The following is a 16,931-nucleotide window of genomic DNA, read 5'->3' as shown; positions in this document are numbered from 1 at the left end:
GATCTGCGTGTCTGTGGGTCATGGCAGGGGGGCAGGTCCTGGCGACCTCTGGACGGCCCTGAACCGGGGTTCCCCTTCTTCCCCTGGTGGAGCGGCCACAGACCAGCCCCTCGCGTCACTCATCTGTCAACCAGGGCTGTGGTGGCATAGCCGGGGTGAAACACGAGAAGAACACACCCTCCACCCCCAGGAGGAGAGAGGAGAGGGGGAGAAGAGAGGGGAGGGGGAGAGGAGAGGGGGAGAGAGGAAGAGGAGAGGAGGGGAAGAGAGGGGGAGAGGAGAGGGGGAGAAGCTGGAAACATCATCTCTGTAACATGGAGGGATATAAATGTAGCCACCTTCACCACTTCTGGATCAACATCCAGAATCTATCATGTTAATAGTGGAAGGTATGAGGAGGCGAGTTGGCCTATGTTCAGCAGGGACATGACAGTCTGCATGTAAGGGAATTTACAGTTCAGAACGGCATGTGCCCCCAATTCCACACAACTCCTTGGAAAGTAGAGCTTTTCTGAGCCTATTAAAATATATCACCCTCATATAAAAACATGGCCAGACTTAACTTGAATGTCCAAAATTACTATATTGAACATTTCAAATAAATACATTTAGCAAAAAGCATTTCTGCTCAGCCAGATCAGACCACCGTTTATATCGTCAACTTTGATCATGTGCTAATACATGTTTTGATTTGAAGGAAGATTGCATTGGGTTTTTCGTTAATGTTTTACTCGTATAAATAAGTGTGAGCACAAATCTGTGTGTTCCAATACTTGAATGTATAACCTGATAATGTTACGACTCGCTTAGGTTTGATATCCTGGATCGACATGAGTATGAAAGCATCTAGCCTACGACATCAACTGACGGTGTATTTCCATAGCTCACGAGTCCCATTAATTATCTAGGACGGGATGTCTTTCACATGCACCGGATGAACTTGATCTGTGGGACACAGGAAGCGATCGTAGTCTATTTTTATTTTCATCCCGTGGTCTCCAGCAGCAGCAGACTGTAAACAGCGTGTATTGTGTAGCTACTAGGTGCTATCGGACCACAATCCACAGCTCAAAGAATAATGAAATAGCACCCTGATAAATACAGCGAAATAATTTGTTGCCACGGTTGAAATTATTTGGCGTAGCGACTCTTTAACATGGCTGAACCAAGTACAAAAAGATTAAAAACTAATGTTCCTGTTTGCAAGACCCACCGAGCTTGTGTCGGCAGCAAAGTGAAGCAGAATCTCCCCACGGCTGTGGAGGAGAGTTTGTGTGGCGTCTCAACATTGATTCTCGAAGTCGCATACAGGCTGGAGGCGCTGGTAAGGTAGCGCGTTGTTTTCAACCAAAGGAATCAAATCAACACTCAAAGCGATCAGCACAGATCAGTTACGTTGACCTAAATATGCATCCGTTGCTGTTCATGAGTCTCTAGTAGTGTAAGCAACGAGCATACATAGACATCGATTGATGATTAAAATAAAATTATATTGATATGTTACAGAATATATTTTTTTTACCAGGGATCTCATAACTTCAAAGCAATGAATAGTGTTGTAATCATCTTTCCATATCTAGTCTAATCCTGTCTTAAGGGATAAGGAAGCTAGCTTCTTAACCAGTGACCCCAAAAATGTACTGCACTTCATCCCATTTTGATTCCCACTGCCTCGACTCTCCCAGTCCCAGATATTTGAGCAGGATGACATTGCCCTGCCAAGAGTGGCCGCGTTCTTCCATCAGGAGTCGGAGAAGGAGCAGGAGCGGGCCGAGGCCATGATGGACTACCTGTGTGAACGCGGAGGACAGTACTGCAACAAAGACATCCAGGTAAAACCACCCCAGGAGATGTACCTGCTGGAGTAGCATGTTGTTAACCCTCTACTCAGCCTGGCTCCACCCACACGCTGCCTCTGCTCAGCAGATATTCCAAGCCTAGCTCCACCCATGATGACAATGTCGTTCAACTTCCATCGAAACTGCTACCCCCTCAAATTTAACTTTCTGAATGGAAAAGTGGTAATAGTCTGGAAAGTTATGAGAGTTGAGCATATGCACCTGTTCTGTGGTATTAAGATAAACTAAAGATAGTTTAAATTATCCCTGAAGTAATCCCTTCCATTTTGAACGTCGTGCCTGAGACCAATCCTAGTATCAGGGTCCACTGATGAGAGCATGAACAGAGAGGTAACTGGTGAGAGGGAGGGGTGAGAGGGAGGGGTGAGAGGGAGGGGTGAGAGGGAGGGGTGAGAGGTGGGGGTGAGAGGGAGGAGTGAGAGGTGGGGGTGAGAGGTGGGGGTGAGAGGGAGGGGTGAGAGGGAGGAGTGAGAGGTGGGGGTGAGAGGTGGGGGTGAGAGGGAGGGGTGAGAGGGAGGAGTGAGAGGTGGGGGTGAGAGGGAGGGGTGAGAGGGAGGGGTGAGAGGGAGGGGTGAGAGGTGGGGGCCCGAAGAGGGGGCAAACCCTGGGGCTTTGCCCAGAGTTCAGTTCTTAATGCCTGTCAGGGTATACATTTCTCCTGAGTTCCGGAAAATTGGGGAGATGAATGTGATGGCGGAAGGACAGTGTATTAATTGTGTTTCCAGATGTAGGCGCTGGTGTTTTCCCTCTGCACGCGTGTCTTCTTTCAGTCATGTCAAACCGATCCTGAGTGAGACCACAAACGGTTCCATCATCAGCAATTCAGAACACCTTGTTATCCATTGATCTGTGCGACTCAAACGATACGCCCTCAACATGACTAACCCTGCCTTAAGTTATGACTTGTTTTAATTCAACGAGGCTAAAAACCCTTTGCTTTGCTCAAACCATCATCACGAGACAGACCCAGGGAGCTCTCCAAACTCACTAAGAGCCAGGGTTCTCCCTGTTAGCGACCAGGACAAACGCCTACCCTGTACCCCAAGCCCAGGCAGGGCGTGTGTGTCCCTGAGTGTTCCAGAAGCAGAGCTCTGAGCAGGTGTGTCCCTGAGTGTTCCAGAAGCAGAGCTCTGAGCAGGTGTGTTCCAGAAGCAGAGCTCTGAGCAGGTGTGTTCCAGAAGCAGAGCTCTGAGCAGGTGTGTCCCTGTGTGTTCCAGAAGCCCGGCTGTGAGCAGGTGTGCGCGGTGCTGCCAGCTCTGGAGTTTCTGCTGGTCCAGTGGAAGGATGAGATGTCTGTCCTGGTGGACCTGAGCCTGCTGGCGCGGCAGAACAGCGACCCACACTCCGCCAGCGTGGTGAAGAGCCACTTCCTGCGGCCCCTGGTGCCCCGGGTCAAGCTGCTTGGAGACCTCCTCACCAACGCCCGCAGGCTGGGCTGTGGGGTGCAGGGGACCCTAGGGGAGTACCTCATAGATCAGCTGCAGGAGGAACTGACCAGCGCTGGGGTCGCTTAAAACCCTCGCAGGTCCCACGTGTGTTTGTGAGAAGCCCCTCTGGTGACTGGAAGCAGGGGCGGAGCGTAGGTGACTGGAAGCAGGGGCGAAGCGTAGGTGACTGGAAGCAGGGGCGGAGCGTAGGTGACTGGAAGCAGGGGCGGAGCGTAGGTGACCGGAAGCAGGGGCGGAGCGTAGGTGACTGGAAGCAGGGGCGGAGCGTGTGGGGGGGGGGACTGAGCATGTGGCCGTTAAACATGATTGTGTTCATGTAAAGTGTGTGTGTGTGTGTGTGGGGGGGGGGGCAGATTTTCAGTTTTCACCCAGTGTCTGGGGCCTGTCCACCCTCAGCCTGCCCTGTTTGGGCTTCTAAGCACCTGTGTCGTGATGGAAGCAACTTATACGTAGAAGACACACCTTTCAAACCTTTATTGCTTCTATAGACACGATCCTTGGAATGGACGAGGAATAGGATAACTGGGAACAACTGTTCCATACAGTATGCAAAAAGGGATATTACTATATCCTACTTCTTTACCAGTTGAAATCCAGTATAACTCCAAAGTGCCAGCCCCATATCATCCAGATGTTTTACGTGAAAAAAGTGTTTCTCTCTCTGAAGTTTGTGTTTTTTTAGATATTATAGCTTCTTCCAAATGTATGACATAAGGAATGTGCCGTTATAAAGCACTCAGCCTCCTCTACACTCAACACTCCCTCTCTCCAAAGGACAAAACTGCCATTAGAAACACTATTACACTTTAAGTTACTTTTCCTGCATGGCATTTTGTGTGTTCATGAGCCAAAATAGCTGTCTGGTATAAACCATTGTATAAGAATGTTATTACGGAGAACAGTGTCATAATATATATTTTTTTTTAATATTCTGAATTCTAACTGGTTGAATTCAATAAGAAGACAAGGAAAGTATTATCAACTTAAGGAGTGCAGTAACTGTGTGATCCTTTCATGCTTTCTTTTGGGGTATTGTTTGTTCCTTTTATATCACCTCAATATTAATCATATACCTACAATGAATATTCTTTCAAAAATAAAATGTTGTTGAACAAAGTTGTGGTTTATCATTGTGCATCATTTCACTGTCAGAGTGTTGTAGAATTCTGTTCAAGTCTTCAGTTAGGCCAAATTGAAAACTCACTGTCGCCATCAAGCGTTCATGTTGAGCCATGGCCTCACTGACCACTTGCAGATCTATTTGATTTTCATATAGGAAAATAGTCTAGAAGAAGAATTATTTCAATAATGTAAGTTAGTGGATCGGAACACATTCACGCATAGATGTCCACCGAATAAATTCACCGCGTATCACCCAGCCTGACCGTCCTTCCCTGCGGCAGCTGGGACGTCAGGCGCATCAGCAGCACGTCTAAAGTGCATGTCCTGGCTTCGATTTGATATGCCTTTTTATTATATTGTGTTATTGTGAAAACTATGTAAGCACGGGGAGAACATGCAAACTCCACACCAACAGGCCCGGGGGAGAACCCGCCTGAGTACCGACAGGGCCCAACTGAACCTCGACCCTCTAGCTGCGAGGCGGCAGCGCAAGTTGAGGCGGCAGCGCACGGCGATGCGTTAAGGGTCAGGCAATGCGCCACTATGTCACACTTTCAATTCTTAAAATATGTGTGGCTAGGCTATTTTATAGGAGTTATTTTTAAGAGGCTATGAATAAAAGAGCTGTACATATAGTAGGCTGTCTCGATTAGTATTTCAAATCAAGATTATCTTTTTCATTGTGTCCCTTAGATAGCCTAATAGGCTAAGTCGTTTTGATAATGTTGCCTACATTTCTTCCACTGATTTCACTAGAAAATAACACCATGTATTTCCCAAATTATATTTTGTTGTAGATGTTTCTTTATTTTCATCATTTTATCCTTTTATTACCCTCCGGCAGTAAAGAGTACTTGTAGCTTACACTAATTAGCGTGAAGTTGTAAACCCCTCCCTGTGCACCCCTTCTGTGCGCCTATTGGCCAGTTCACACAGATGTCAGAAATGTTGAACACGCCCCTGCTTCTTACACCGAGCATAAAAGCTAGTTGTCTTTCCAACATCAGCAACAGGTACCCAGAGGGTAAACGAGGACTAAAGTTGACTTAGATAACCACATTCCTCCTTTAACATCGTTGTTTTGTGTTATCGTGGTTAAAGCGATAGGCCCACTCTAGCCTCCCTCTCAACCTTTTAGTTGAGAAGTTTTGTTTTGTTGACGTTCCGTTAACTTGTTATCCCAGTTGACAACTGGGGACAACTACATTGTTACAAAGTTGGAATAGAAGTTGAAAGTGAGAGATGGAATTGTCGGATATTTCCTTCCCCATCAACTCTGCTGATGACTTTTACGACGACCCCTGCTTCAACACAAGTGACATGCACTTCTTCGAAGACCTGGACCCGAGGCTGGTCCACGTGGGTCTTTTAAAGCCAGACGACCATCTCCACAACGAGGACGAACATATTCGGGCACCGAGCGGGCACCACCAGGCTGGGAGATGCCTTCTGTGGGCATGTAAAGCATGCAAGAGAAAAACCACCAACGCGGACCGCAGGAAGGCTGCTACTATGCGGGAGCGGAGACGGTTGGGCAAGGTCAACGATGCCTTTGAGACCCTGAAGAGATGCACGTCTACCAACCCCAACCAGAGGCTGCCCAAGGTAGAGATCCTCAGAAACGCGATCAGTTATATCGAGTCCCTGCAGTCTCTGCTGCGAGGTCAGGACGATAACTACTACCCGGTGATGGACCACTACAGCGGGGACTCAGACGCCTCGAGCCCACGGTCCAATTGTTCTGATGGAATGGTGAGTTGCAGCATTTTTTTTAAGTTGAATAATCTCCACATTAAATAATAAATAATTTCGTTTGTTCTATGTAAGTAAAACGATGTCAGCGATTATAGGACAGTCTAGATGGATGTGGACGTGGACGTGACTGGCTTTTCTGTTTCCCCCAGATGGACGGGCCCACATGCGCATCAGCAAGGCGAAGCAACTTTGACAGCTCTTATTTCAACGAAACGCCAAATGGTAAGCTACTCAGCAGATGAATGAATCCAGTTGTGAAAAAATATATAATTCTGTTATTTCACAGGCCTACAAATCATGACAGAATTTAAACCTCGGTGGACTATGACATTTTGGTTATCTAACCGCTCTGTTTTCCATTTTTGTTACAGCTGTTTCAAGAAGTGACAAGCACGCAGTCATATCTAGTTTGGATTGTTTATCCAGCATAGTTCAGAGAATATCGACAGATACCTCCGCGTGCACTCTGTTGTCAGTTGAGGGTTCCGAGGGTTCCTGTTCTCCGCACGAGGGATCTGTCCTGAGCGAGCCCGCATCTGTGCCGTCACCGACCAACTGCCCCCGCCAGTCCCACGGCCCCAACCCCATTTATCAAGTGTTGTGAAAACACAATTTAAATGTGGCTTATTGTAGTGCCTTGATGGAGACAAATCAATTCCTTTACAGTCAATGAAGTCAGCGAGGACGGACAGTCAGTGACACTATTGCAGAAGTGAGGCAGAATGCCCAAGGGGTCAGTAGTCGGTCCTATGACGCTAAAAAGAGTGGTTTTCAATTCCTTAATGTTCATTGCTAACGTGCATCTTGGGGTCACGTCAAGCGTTTTGTGAGATATAGGCTAGACCTATTTAAACAATCCTAACCCAAATGATTTAATAATGTAATAGGGCCTTATAATAACGATTGACCACTTCCTTAGACTTGTGTGTGTGTCAACGTTATTTTTCCTTGCCATGTATTAGAGGACCATTTTTGTATATTATGTGTAAATAAGAGCCGATTTGTTACGGAAACAAAGAAAAGGAAAACACATTTGAATGTATTTAATGCCTGTTTGTTTGTTGTGTGGAATGTTACTCTTTATATTTATACAGTTTAAAATGAGTGAACGTCAAAGTTAGAACGAATAAATGCGTATGACTATTTATACAAAATATGCTTCATCATTCATTGTCAGTTGGACCTTCCTGTTTATCAGACATTAATATCCAAAGCGGTGGCCGGGTGAAACCCCTTTATTCGATTTAGACTAAACCCACAAAGCATAACAATTAGCCTACATCCCAGTGCAAGAGAAACCAACAATACAATCACAGCCATGTTGTCAAGCGAATAGTCCTAATAGCAATTGGTGTATATATATGTATATATATCTATATATATTTTTTTAAATGTATTTATATATATATAAATAAAAGCCTTGGTAAATATGTAAAAAACGAAACATTTTAAGACAAGGAACTTTTTCGTTGTACTCGTTTTCGGGCTACTTTAGCAGTTGAACCGTTAATGAGCTTATGCAGGCCTGCAGCACTGGCCACATTCATATTGGTCATCAGACTAGACGTTTATCTGAATTAGAATGGTAGGCCTATACATTTCAAAATAATTGAAAATCGTAATAATTGAAGTCAATTTGGAACTTGTGCTTTAATAGTCCTGAGGAAAATTAAACAAAATATAGGTCCTATTCGATTACAATCTACCGGCTGTAGGCTGCGCTCATTACGAATTTACTGAGGCCTTAGATAGTCTTAAAATTATTTTACACCTCATAATTAATCTTTTAGATTTCCATTTGTATTGATAAGAGATATTCATTACGATTTCATTAGATCGATTTTAACCATGTCAAAGATGCAAAACACACGGAATATGAAATAATCAGTAAGTAAATCACAGATATCCCTGAGCAAACTTTACAAGTCTGGGGTCTATGCTATTTATAGATGTGTCACATTACTTGGTGAACCGTTTGGTCACTATTAGGCTGCGGAAAAACTAATACAATAGGCCTATATTTCCAACCGTGTTTATTAGAGAACGTAGGCATGCTATGCCACTCATGACCGATTATTGCTGCAATATTCTTCAGAAATGTCCAAGTTTATCATCTAACAAACTAAAATACACAGCAACACCTCCCTCCCTCCCTCCCTCCCTCCCTCCCTCCCTCCCTCCCTCCCTCCCTCCCTCCCTCCCTCCCTCCCTCCCTCCCTCCCTCCCTCCCTCCCTCCCTCCCTCCCTCCCTCCCTCCCTCCCTCCCTCCCTCCCTCCCTCCCTCCCTCCCTCCCTCCCTCCCTCCCTCCCTCCCTCCCTCCCTCCCTCCCTCCCTCCCTCCCTCCCTCCCTCCCTCCCGTTTCGCCAGTCAGGAATGAATGATATAAAGCGTAAAAGCGTCATCATGAGGACGTACCGTGAACTGCAGCGGAAACGTGGGCAAACAACAAAGAGCTCCTGACGCTCTCCATAATACAAACACATAGGCTATTAAAACAATTTGTATTTAATATCAAAAGAGTAGGATATAACATTGTCCTTAACTTAATGTCAATCGTAGACGGGATATGCATCCCATATAGCCTACACAGACCTATATCCAACACCTACTAACATAAAACAAACGCACCATACTCTTACCGAAAGTTTCGAAGCAAACAATCCAGAACCGCCTGCTGCGTGGATTTACGGTGTGCACCTGCCTTCTGTCCGGACCGGAACAAACGATCTCACCTGACTTTCCTACCATCTCCTTGTATATTTTCCTCACTTGAATCGAACCCCCTTTTGGTCCACTAGGTGCCAGCTACCACACATGCACTCTCAAACTTCATGCACAAGGCGAGAGCACAAGCCGGCATATGACCTAATAGGCTACCTTGACCTGCACGCTTTGGATAATTGCGTCTGCTAAATTAATAGCCCTATATTTCGTTTCATTACATGAGTTGGAGCCCTAGTTTGCTATCTTCATAGAACAATATTGACACGTGTTCTAATCTGGCCAATTGTTTTTTTCTATGAGCTGAATAGGCCTATGTCAGTCATCAATAGATCCTTCATCTTCTTTCGGTTCTTGAAATCACAACATTTTTGTGCACAGACCCACCAAAATCCTTGGTAGCCCTACATACTGAACACATTTGATGCATTGTAGGCTATTGTTTTGAATAGCTCAGCTGGGGACATATTATACAGTAACCTATATCTTGCATATCTTATATATCTAAGACATTCAGAGCTTTAATCATTGAACACATTTTTACATTGTTACAAATACTGATCTTTATTGAGTTTTGAATAATAACAGCTACAGACATAGGCTGGAGAGTCACACTTTATTTACAAAAATACTGAGAACCAAACAGTCCAGGGCTTGAAAGCGTGATGACAGATGTTCCTACAACAACAGCTAACGACCTCTTGCTGGTTGTAGCACGACTTTTGTGAAACAAACAGTAAGACTCTGCGTCAGAGTTGTCTGAGCGATGCCCTTAGCGATAGTGTACGTGTCTGCAGTAGACGACTTGTGTCCGGTGCAGCGGCAGTTTGGGCTGCTAGTGGCAGGATCAAACCGTTTACTTTCTGCGGCGAGCGGCTGCTCCCTTCTTGCTGCTGTAATGTGTCAAAAACACAAGAGAGAAACCAAATGAGGAATTACAAAGCACAACGCAGCACTTCCTTTCTCGTCCAGAAAATAATAACGCTATTTTACAATAGCCAACTGAACATACTGTCTGAAATAGTATGCGTCATTCAGACTATTGAGATCAAATAATCGGCCTATCTGTAAACGTCAACAATGAGAAAATCACACCAAACCACTGCAAACAAGTTGACGAATTGAAATGTACACTGGTGTGTCACCCCATGCAGGACTTACCCACAGACAGTACAACAGTATTGACGAGGAGGGCATAGATGTACAATACCTTATTCCATAATAATCCATGAACCATTTGACCTCTGGGTCGTAAAGATTCATGGAGTTTTATGTGATAACGTGTATGGATGGTCCACTTTACGGCATGGATACATGAGCAAGCAACAGAGAGCATAGAACCATGAACTACCTGATTGAGGCATATTTCCCTCTGGGAAATATATTACACTTACTAGTTACTAAAAACACAAAAAAATGGACAGTTTTCTCATATTCATGTTCTCTTTGCCCTTAAAGCGACAATGTGACAAATCCCCACGGCCCAGACCACATAGAGCAGGGACATCTGTCTATGTTGCATCCCAGGTCTGGAAGAGATGCTCACTCTGTGGACCAGTGAACCTCTTGGTTCACACCCAGTCAGCCAGTCACCAATGGCCTGGATGTTGACCTGAATCCTCTGGCAGTGAGGTTGTCAGTATGTGATCAAAGAAGCATAACTAGTGTTTGAGATTGTAACTGAGTACTTGAGTACTCCAACTTCCAGTGTCTAATTAGACAATCTAGAAAAATGCGACAATGCCCAAATTGTTCTATTTTCGTAGATTGTTTAATTGTACATGATAAATCTTATCAGAAGGAAACTCAACCGTGTTTAATCTCTAGGATTGTCTATATAGGATGTTTACACCATGAACTGACATGAACTGCCCTTAACAGTTATGACAGCCATGTCATGCCGACTGGAGTATAAGGGGATCATTCTACGGACGGTCAAGTTAAACGTTAACTCTACAGAACCCTTTAACTCTGCATGGTAATCAGATTAACTGAATGCATTTCTCCGAAATGCTCCAGATTCCCATGCTTGCCGTCAGCGTGTGTGAGAGACTGGGCTGATGCCTGTGAGCCACACTACTTACTGCTTCTGTAACTCGTCAATGCGATTCCTGAGAGAGAGGACCTGGAAACGACACATCAGTGTATTTAACAGTGACCATAGTGGTGTTACCTCTGGAGGAGACGCCCTCTCCAGGGATCGCCCTGCGGAGCCAGGATGCCTGAGGGGCTGATGGGAAACCAACCTGGAGAACACACACCTCACAGAGACCAGGGAGGGGGATGCTAAACGTCTGCTATCTGAGCTGTCAGGTCAGTTTCTTGAAGTGAAAAGAGTCAAGTTGAGAATCTTGAGCTTGGGTCATGTGCTCTTTGTGTCTCAGAGTTGATTTCACAGCTGGCCGAGGAATGGGATGGAGACGGGTTAGAGACGCTGTCAGTGTTTGGAAATCTGGACCCAGTCACTTACCTTATAAAACTCCATTCATTAAGACCTGGCTAGGCTGATTGGGATGTAGCACAGTTACAGCAGATGCTCAAAGGAGTAGGCCCAAACCACTCCTAAAACTGGATTCAGATACAACAGCTAACTAATTATTATTTTTTGGTCAATTTCAATGCTTGTTGTTTGGGATATTTCAAATCTAATATATGCTTAATTGGGGGGGAATATTTCAAATATTTCCTCTTTCATTTGTTTGTCCTCAAACACATTTCTCGTCTTGGCTGTTGTACCTGAGCGTGGCCATCACCCTTGTTTACGTCAGCTGCTAATCATAGTGTGCTGTCAGGCCTCCAGGATGTCCTTGTCCTGCTCAGCCCCAGTGGGGGTCAGGAAGTTCCCATGCTGACGGAGCAGACCATGCACCGGGAGGGGGGGAGACCCTGAGCTACAGCACCTCCTCCGCACTACTTACAATTTACTGAGCTCCTCCACTCTCTTACGCAGGCTTGTGACCTGAAGATTAAAGCAGACCTATGTTCATATCTGAGAGGGCTTGAGGCCTCCAAAGTAACTGTGGGACTTGCATTGTCAGCCCTCCTTTACTGTATTGAAGTATGGCTGGAACTTCCAATGGCAATATACACTTTACCCAGCAGGGCCATGATTCCAGTTGACAAACCACGTTCGTGCCAAATACCAGTTATAGCCTTTGGACAATTTCTAAAATCTCTCGAGCATTTAATATTCTGAGGTTGGAGCCAGTCTTGTCCTATCAGTTCAGCTCTTGAGCGATGGGGTGAAATTCAGATTACAGTAAGATTACATTATACACTTCAGTATAAACATTCAGTTGGTACTTGAAAGAAATGGTTAGACAGGTCTTCCTCACTGGGATGCTCTTGTAACTCACCTCATATTTCTGCTTCTTCAGCCTCTCCAGGTGGTCAAACTTCTCAGACTCAAGGGAGGTCATCCACTCATGCAGCTCCTTGGCCTTCTCCCTGGGGAAGAGTGACAGCACAGGTGAGGAAAACAGCTTTGATCGATGAAGACAGTTATTTACACTACCTGTCTGCCGACAGAGAACAATCCTTAACACCGTACCATACATCCAACACAGTACGTAGACTCCAAGTGTGTAAACAAGAGTTTCTTACTTCAGTTTCTCCTCGTTCAGATGGTCGATGTTCGCAGCCTTGCGTCTGCCAGCCAAGATCTTCTTCTTCTTCTCTCTCTCAGTCTCTTTCTTTCCTCCTCTCTTGGAGTCGGCCTGGCGTGAGACAGAGAAGAAGTCACAACACGCACATCTCCATCTTACCTGTGACTGCTGCGTTTCCCGACAGGAGGAATCCCTGTGTGTGTGTGGGAGGTGAGCAGAGAAGGGCTGACTTGTATATTGTTTTTATTATGTGCTATTGTAGAAAGGGCCATCCAGGGACGGGAGTTGAAAATGAGCTCTTGCTATAAACTCTATGTGCATTACATCAGCTGCAAACTTTGCTCTGTAGCTATGTTTAACTGCATTGTCCCTGTCAAATAAACTAATAAATAAATAAAATACCTTCTGCAGGTGGCTGCTGTAGTTGGAGCCCATGTTGGACAGGGCGGACTTCTTCTTAGCGTCCTCATCAGCCTTCTTCTTGGCATCTGCCTCCTCTCTCATCAGCCTCTCCTCCTGTGGACGTGGTCAGAGCACCAGGTTGATGTGATGGGGCAGCAGTGTGGGGCAGGTCATGTTGTGGACACAGACAGGTCATGGTGTGGACACAGACAGGTCATGGTGTGGACACAGACAGGTCATGTTGTGGAGACAGACAGGTCATGGTGTGGAGACAGACAGGTCATGTTGTGGAGACAGACAGGTCATGGTGTGGAGACAGACCTCACGTCTGGCCTGGCGTTCTTTGTCCTTCTCAGCTCTGATCCTCTGCTGCTCTGCTCTCTCTGCTCTGCGCTTCTCCTGCAGGGAGCACACAGGAGCACTGGTTACCTTTACACAGCCACCTCAGAGATACATGTGCCTTTGAGACCTGCATGGTCAACCACAGCAAGGGGATCTATGTTTTAGACTACATGAATTTCCCTGACACAAACCTGAAATGATGAAATATGCAGTATATGCTTACACAAATACATTAACAAACACAAGATATATTGAACTAATTTTTTATCTCAGACAGGTTTTACTACTTTTATTAGTTATATGATTTTGTGCTATTTTAATTATTACTTTTATCACTGGTATTATTGTTTTTATGTAAAGCACCTTAAGCTGCAATTATTGTATGAAATGTGCTGTATAAATAAAGTCGTATTATCTTATTATATAATTGGTAAAAACATTTGTCCTGTATACCTTAATGTTAGACCTTATTGAAGTGGTTTCCAAAATGTGGGGCATAGCCCATGATTGGGTCCTCCACTATCCCACCTTAGTGTCACCACACAAGAGACAGATGTTTCTGGAACTTACGATTCTGTCCTTGAGGGCAATAAGCTCCTCCTCCTCCTTCTTCCTGTGCTCGAAGTGAGCATCGATCAGCCCCTGCAGCTCGATAAGGTCCTTATTCTGACGCTTCTTCTGGATGTCCTGTTGGAGAACAGACCCCCGTCATCCCAACTCAGACCACAACACCATGTCAGCAAAGGGAAGATGGATAGGATGCAGGTAGGTCCATATAGGTTAGTATCATGGATGTATATAATACAGGTTTACTCACATCAAAGTCCACTTTCTCGCCATCAGGGATCTTTGGTGCCCTATGGAAAGATACATGGATTCAATGTGTTAATTACCAGAGCAGTAATATCAAAATAAAGAGTGGTTGTTTCATGAGTAAATGTGTTAAATGGCTGATTGGTTGAAATTGGGTTACATGAGAAGATGACGACTTACTTGAACTTGGGCTTCTCGTCTGTGCGTTAGGAGATGAAGAGGAGGACAGGTACGTTATTGGGTTAAAAATGCACGCAGGAGCATTTTAAGCACTCATTCATTTCAGACAAACATAGTCAGGCATTAATTGAATGATATCAATGTTTCGATGATTCAATGTTTGTATTTGATGTGTAATGTAATGAATCAGCAATACAAAAGTCTAAATAATTGTCTTGCTTTCAATTAAAAGTGGGTTAGTTTTTTGAATGACAAGAACCATAAAACAGAAATTCAAACTTCACAGAAAACACTTAGGCACGTATGATGTTATGGTCGTTAAATGTTTGGAAGTGTGTAGTCAGGGGAGGCCCAGGGTGTGTCAGTGAAATGCTGTAAAACGAAATCCAGGTCTTCAAAGGTAGTCAGATCATAAGGAGATTAAAATCTGTTATGTTTTTGGCTTGACCCCCACACCATTTTCAAAAGCAAGACCGCTAATATGTGGTCTACTAATTAATACAAAAGCAAACCATGAAAGTGTATTGTTGTTCTTATAATGAGTTTGTTTACATGCCATGCGAATCATGAGTAGCGTAGCAGAGTTGAACAGTGGGTTCACTGCGCAGGAAAAGCGAATGTTAGCATTGCATATTCTCTCACCCTTTCTCCACTTTTAACGATTATCTTTATAGAAATTCGCTTATGAAATGTATGTTTCCGAAATACCTCAACCTCAGCGATAATTTGTATAAATATATTTTTGGGGAGTCAGCCAATTTCTCGTTGCTCTTTGATTTGACAGACTGGTATAATATGGAGTGACATTGTGTAACCAGCACAGCAGACATTCCGCCAATACAGTGAGACCTCAGACCTCGGGACATCAACATAAAATGAATCAACTTGATTTAATCCACATACCTTCCTCTTCAATGGCCTCTGCATGCAGCAAGCATTGAAAACAAAAGCAAAATACACAGCATTAACAATGGCACTGAGAGCTGCGCATTCACTAGCTGCAAGTTGAGCGTTTGCCTTATTTCACTTTAATCTTTTCAAAATAAATTATACTTTGGTGAACTGATCAACTGAATGAATCCGATTAATGACTAATGAAGGAAAAGTAAATACGTTAAGAAGTCATGAGGACTGTGTTCACCACTAGCACTTCAAAGTATCTTCCAGGAACACATGTCCTTCAGAGCAGAATATCACACAGCTCCTTAAAGGACATGATGTGTTCTGTGCTCACCCAGCACGTGCAGAGCAGGCCTACATGTCACAACAGCCACAGTAGAATTCCTATACTGAGATACAAGCAATAACAAACAATATGTTTACAACGTTTGACACGCTGATGCAGTCTCACATCAGCCATCAAAGGTGACAGTGAAAGGTTTGGCTAATTCAACCATCTGTCATTCATTTCATGTTTAACAATGGTGGGAATGCCTCTACTCATAACAGCAATGCACAAAGTTTGTTTTGTACATGTATGCTTGTCTTTGGTTATTAACATGACCAGTGCCTTTGTTACTCTAAAGATCAGAACTTAGGAGTTAGCGGTGGTGTGGCATCTATATTTATTGAAGCTCAAGTCATCACCAGCAGTTTGGAAGCAGATGTGCGCTATAAGCAGGAATAAGGGACAGTGAGGAGGGTGTGTTTACACTGTATCCCATCTCCTTTCACCTTGGCCAGATATGAAGAGAAGGTACTCAAATTGGAAATGTGGAACCTGAAAGTGTACTGCATTTGTTAGGTCTGTCTGTCTGTAACAGGTGGAGCACACCACTGTGGCGAAGGATGAAAGAATACCCCATGCAACATACCTTCCTGCTCAGGTTCTGGTTCTGGTTCTGGTTCTACCACTGGCTCTGGTTCTGGTTCTGGCTCTGGCTCTGGTTCTGGCTCTGGTTCTACCACTGGTTCTGGCTCTGGCTCTGGCTCTGGTTCTGGCTCTGGTTCTGGTTCTGCCTCTGGCTCAGGTGCTGCCTCTGGGGCCACCTCAACTTCCTCTACAACTTCCTCTTCTACGGCTACACATGCAGTGGGTGACGAGGGGGAGGAAGGGTGATGAGAGGGTTAATAGAAGCATGAAGGAGGAGGTGTGAGGAGACAGGGAGGGAGGGGGAGAGGGATGGCTGGTGAAAAGATCCAAGGACTTGAAGGAAAAGACCACCAGGTGAAACAGAGGAAACAAACAAGCCGTTAATGAAGGAAAGATTATGCAGTCAGTGGTGAAATATTTACAAAAGTGAAAATGCATATTGGTTTGTTATTCACATGTACCAGATCATTTCCATTGCATTGTATGGTATGAGAAAAAGTTGAATTATCTTGTAAAAAAAAGTAAGATTAAGGAATACAGAGGAAGTCTGTTTCTTTTAGGATCTCTATTGAATTCAGTAGAAGGAAATAAATAACATTCATGTTATTTAGCATGCTGTACACTACAGGAAGACTCAACAAGTCGAACACAGATCCTTGATCACAACGATGAGGGTAAGGACTGACAGATGAGTGCAGATCATTTTCAATTACGTAAGTTAATTACATAAACAATTTTGTTACCTTCCCCATCGACTCCTTGTTTTTTTTGTTTTCCGCAAAGAAAGGAGCAAAACAAAAATGTCAACAAAATATCCAAGCTGTACCCAATTCAAGAAAGTGTAAATATGGGTTCAGTATGGATACATGC

General features: G+C 44.5%; 3 protein-coding genes across 3 annotated transcripts; 2 read left to right on the top strand and 1 right to left on the bottom strand.

Annotated features, from left to right (window-relative positions):
• Positions 1 to 970: 970 nt before the first annotated feature.
• Positions 971 to 4,423, top strand: LOC146258084 (ferritin light chain). Its single transcript, XM_084673226.1, has 3 exons — positions 971 to 1,324; positions 1,686 to 1,832; positions 3,077 to 4,423. The coding sequence occupies exons 1-3, from the start codon at positions 1,157 to 1,159 to the stop codon at positions 3,371 to 3,373; spliced, it is 612 nt and encodes a 203-aa protein (XP_084529352.1). The 5' UTR covers positions 971 to 1,156; the 3' UTR covers positions 3,374 to 4,423.
• Positions 4,424 to 5,419: 996 nt separating this feature from the next.
• On the top strand, positions 5,420 to 7,338 carry myod1 (myogenic differentiation 1). The gene is made up of 3 exons (XM_084671713.1): positions 5,420 to 6,181; positions 6,334 to 6,406; positions 6,556 to 7,338. Exons 1-3 carry the CDS (start codon positions 5,672 to 5,674, stop codon positions 6,786 to 6,788), a joined length of 816 nt encoding a protein of 271 aa, XP_084527839.1. The 5' UTR covers positions 5,420 to 5,671; the 3' UTR covers positions 6,789 to 7,338.
• A 2,170-nt stretch (positions 7,339 to 9,508) lies between these two features.
• tnnt3a (troponin T type 3a (skeletal, fast)) lies at positions 9,509 to 16,309 on the bottom strand (the record flags this gene model as incomplete). Its single annotated transcript, XM_084671714.1, has 11 exons — positions 9,509 to 9,799; positions 11,825 to 11,865; positions 12,263 to 12,353; positions 12,510 to 12,622; positions 12,914 to 13,027; positions 13,235 to 13,312; positions 13,826 to 13,942; positions 14,073 to 14,112; positions 14,249 to 14,267; positions 15,152 to 15,169; positions 16,063 to 16,309. Coding segments are annotated over 11 exons (915 nt in total), but the record flags the coding sequence as incomplete, so codon positions are not given.
• Positions 16,310 to 16,931: the final 622 nt, after the last annotated feature.

This window comes from Hypomesus nipponensis, chromosome 14 (assembly GCF_054491055.1).
Source record: "Hypomesus nipponensis isolate SF chromosome 14, ASM5449105v1, whole genome shotgun sequence".
Classification (NCBI taxonomy): domain Eukaryota; kingdom Metazoa; phylum Chordata; class Actinopteri; order Osmeriformes; family Osmeridae; genus Hypomesus; species Hypomesus nipponensis.
This window is presented reverse-complemented; position numbering and strand designations above follow the sequence as displayed.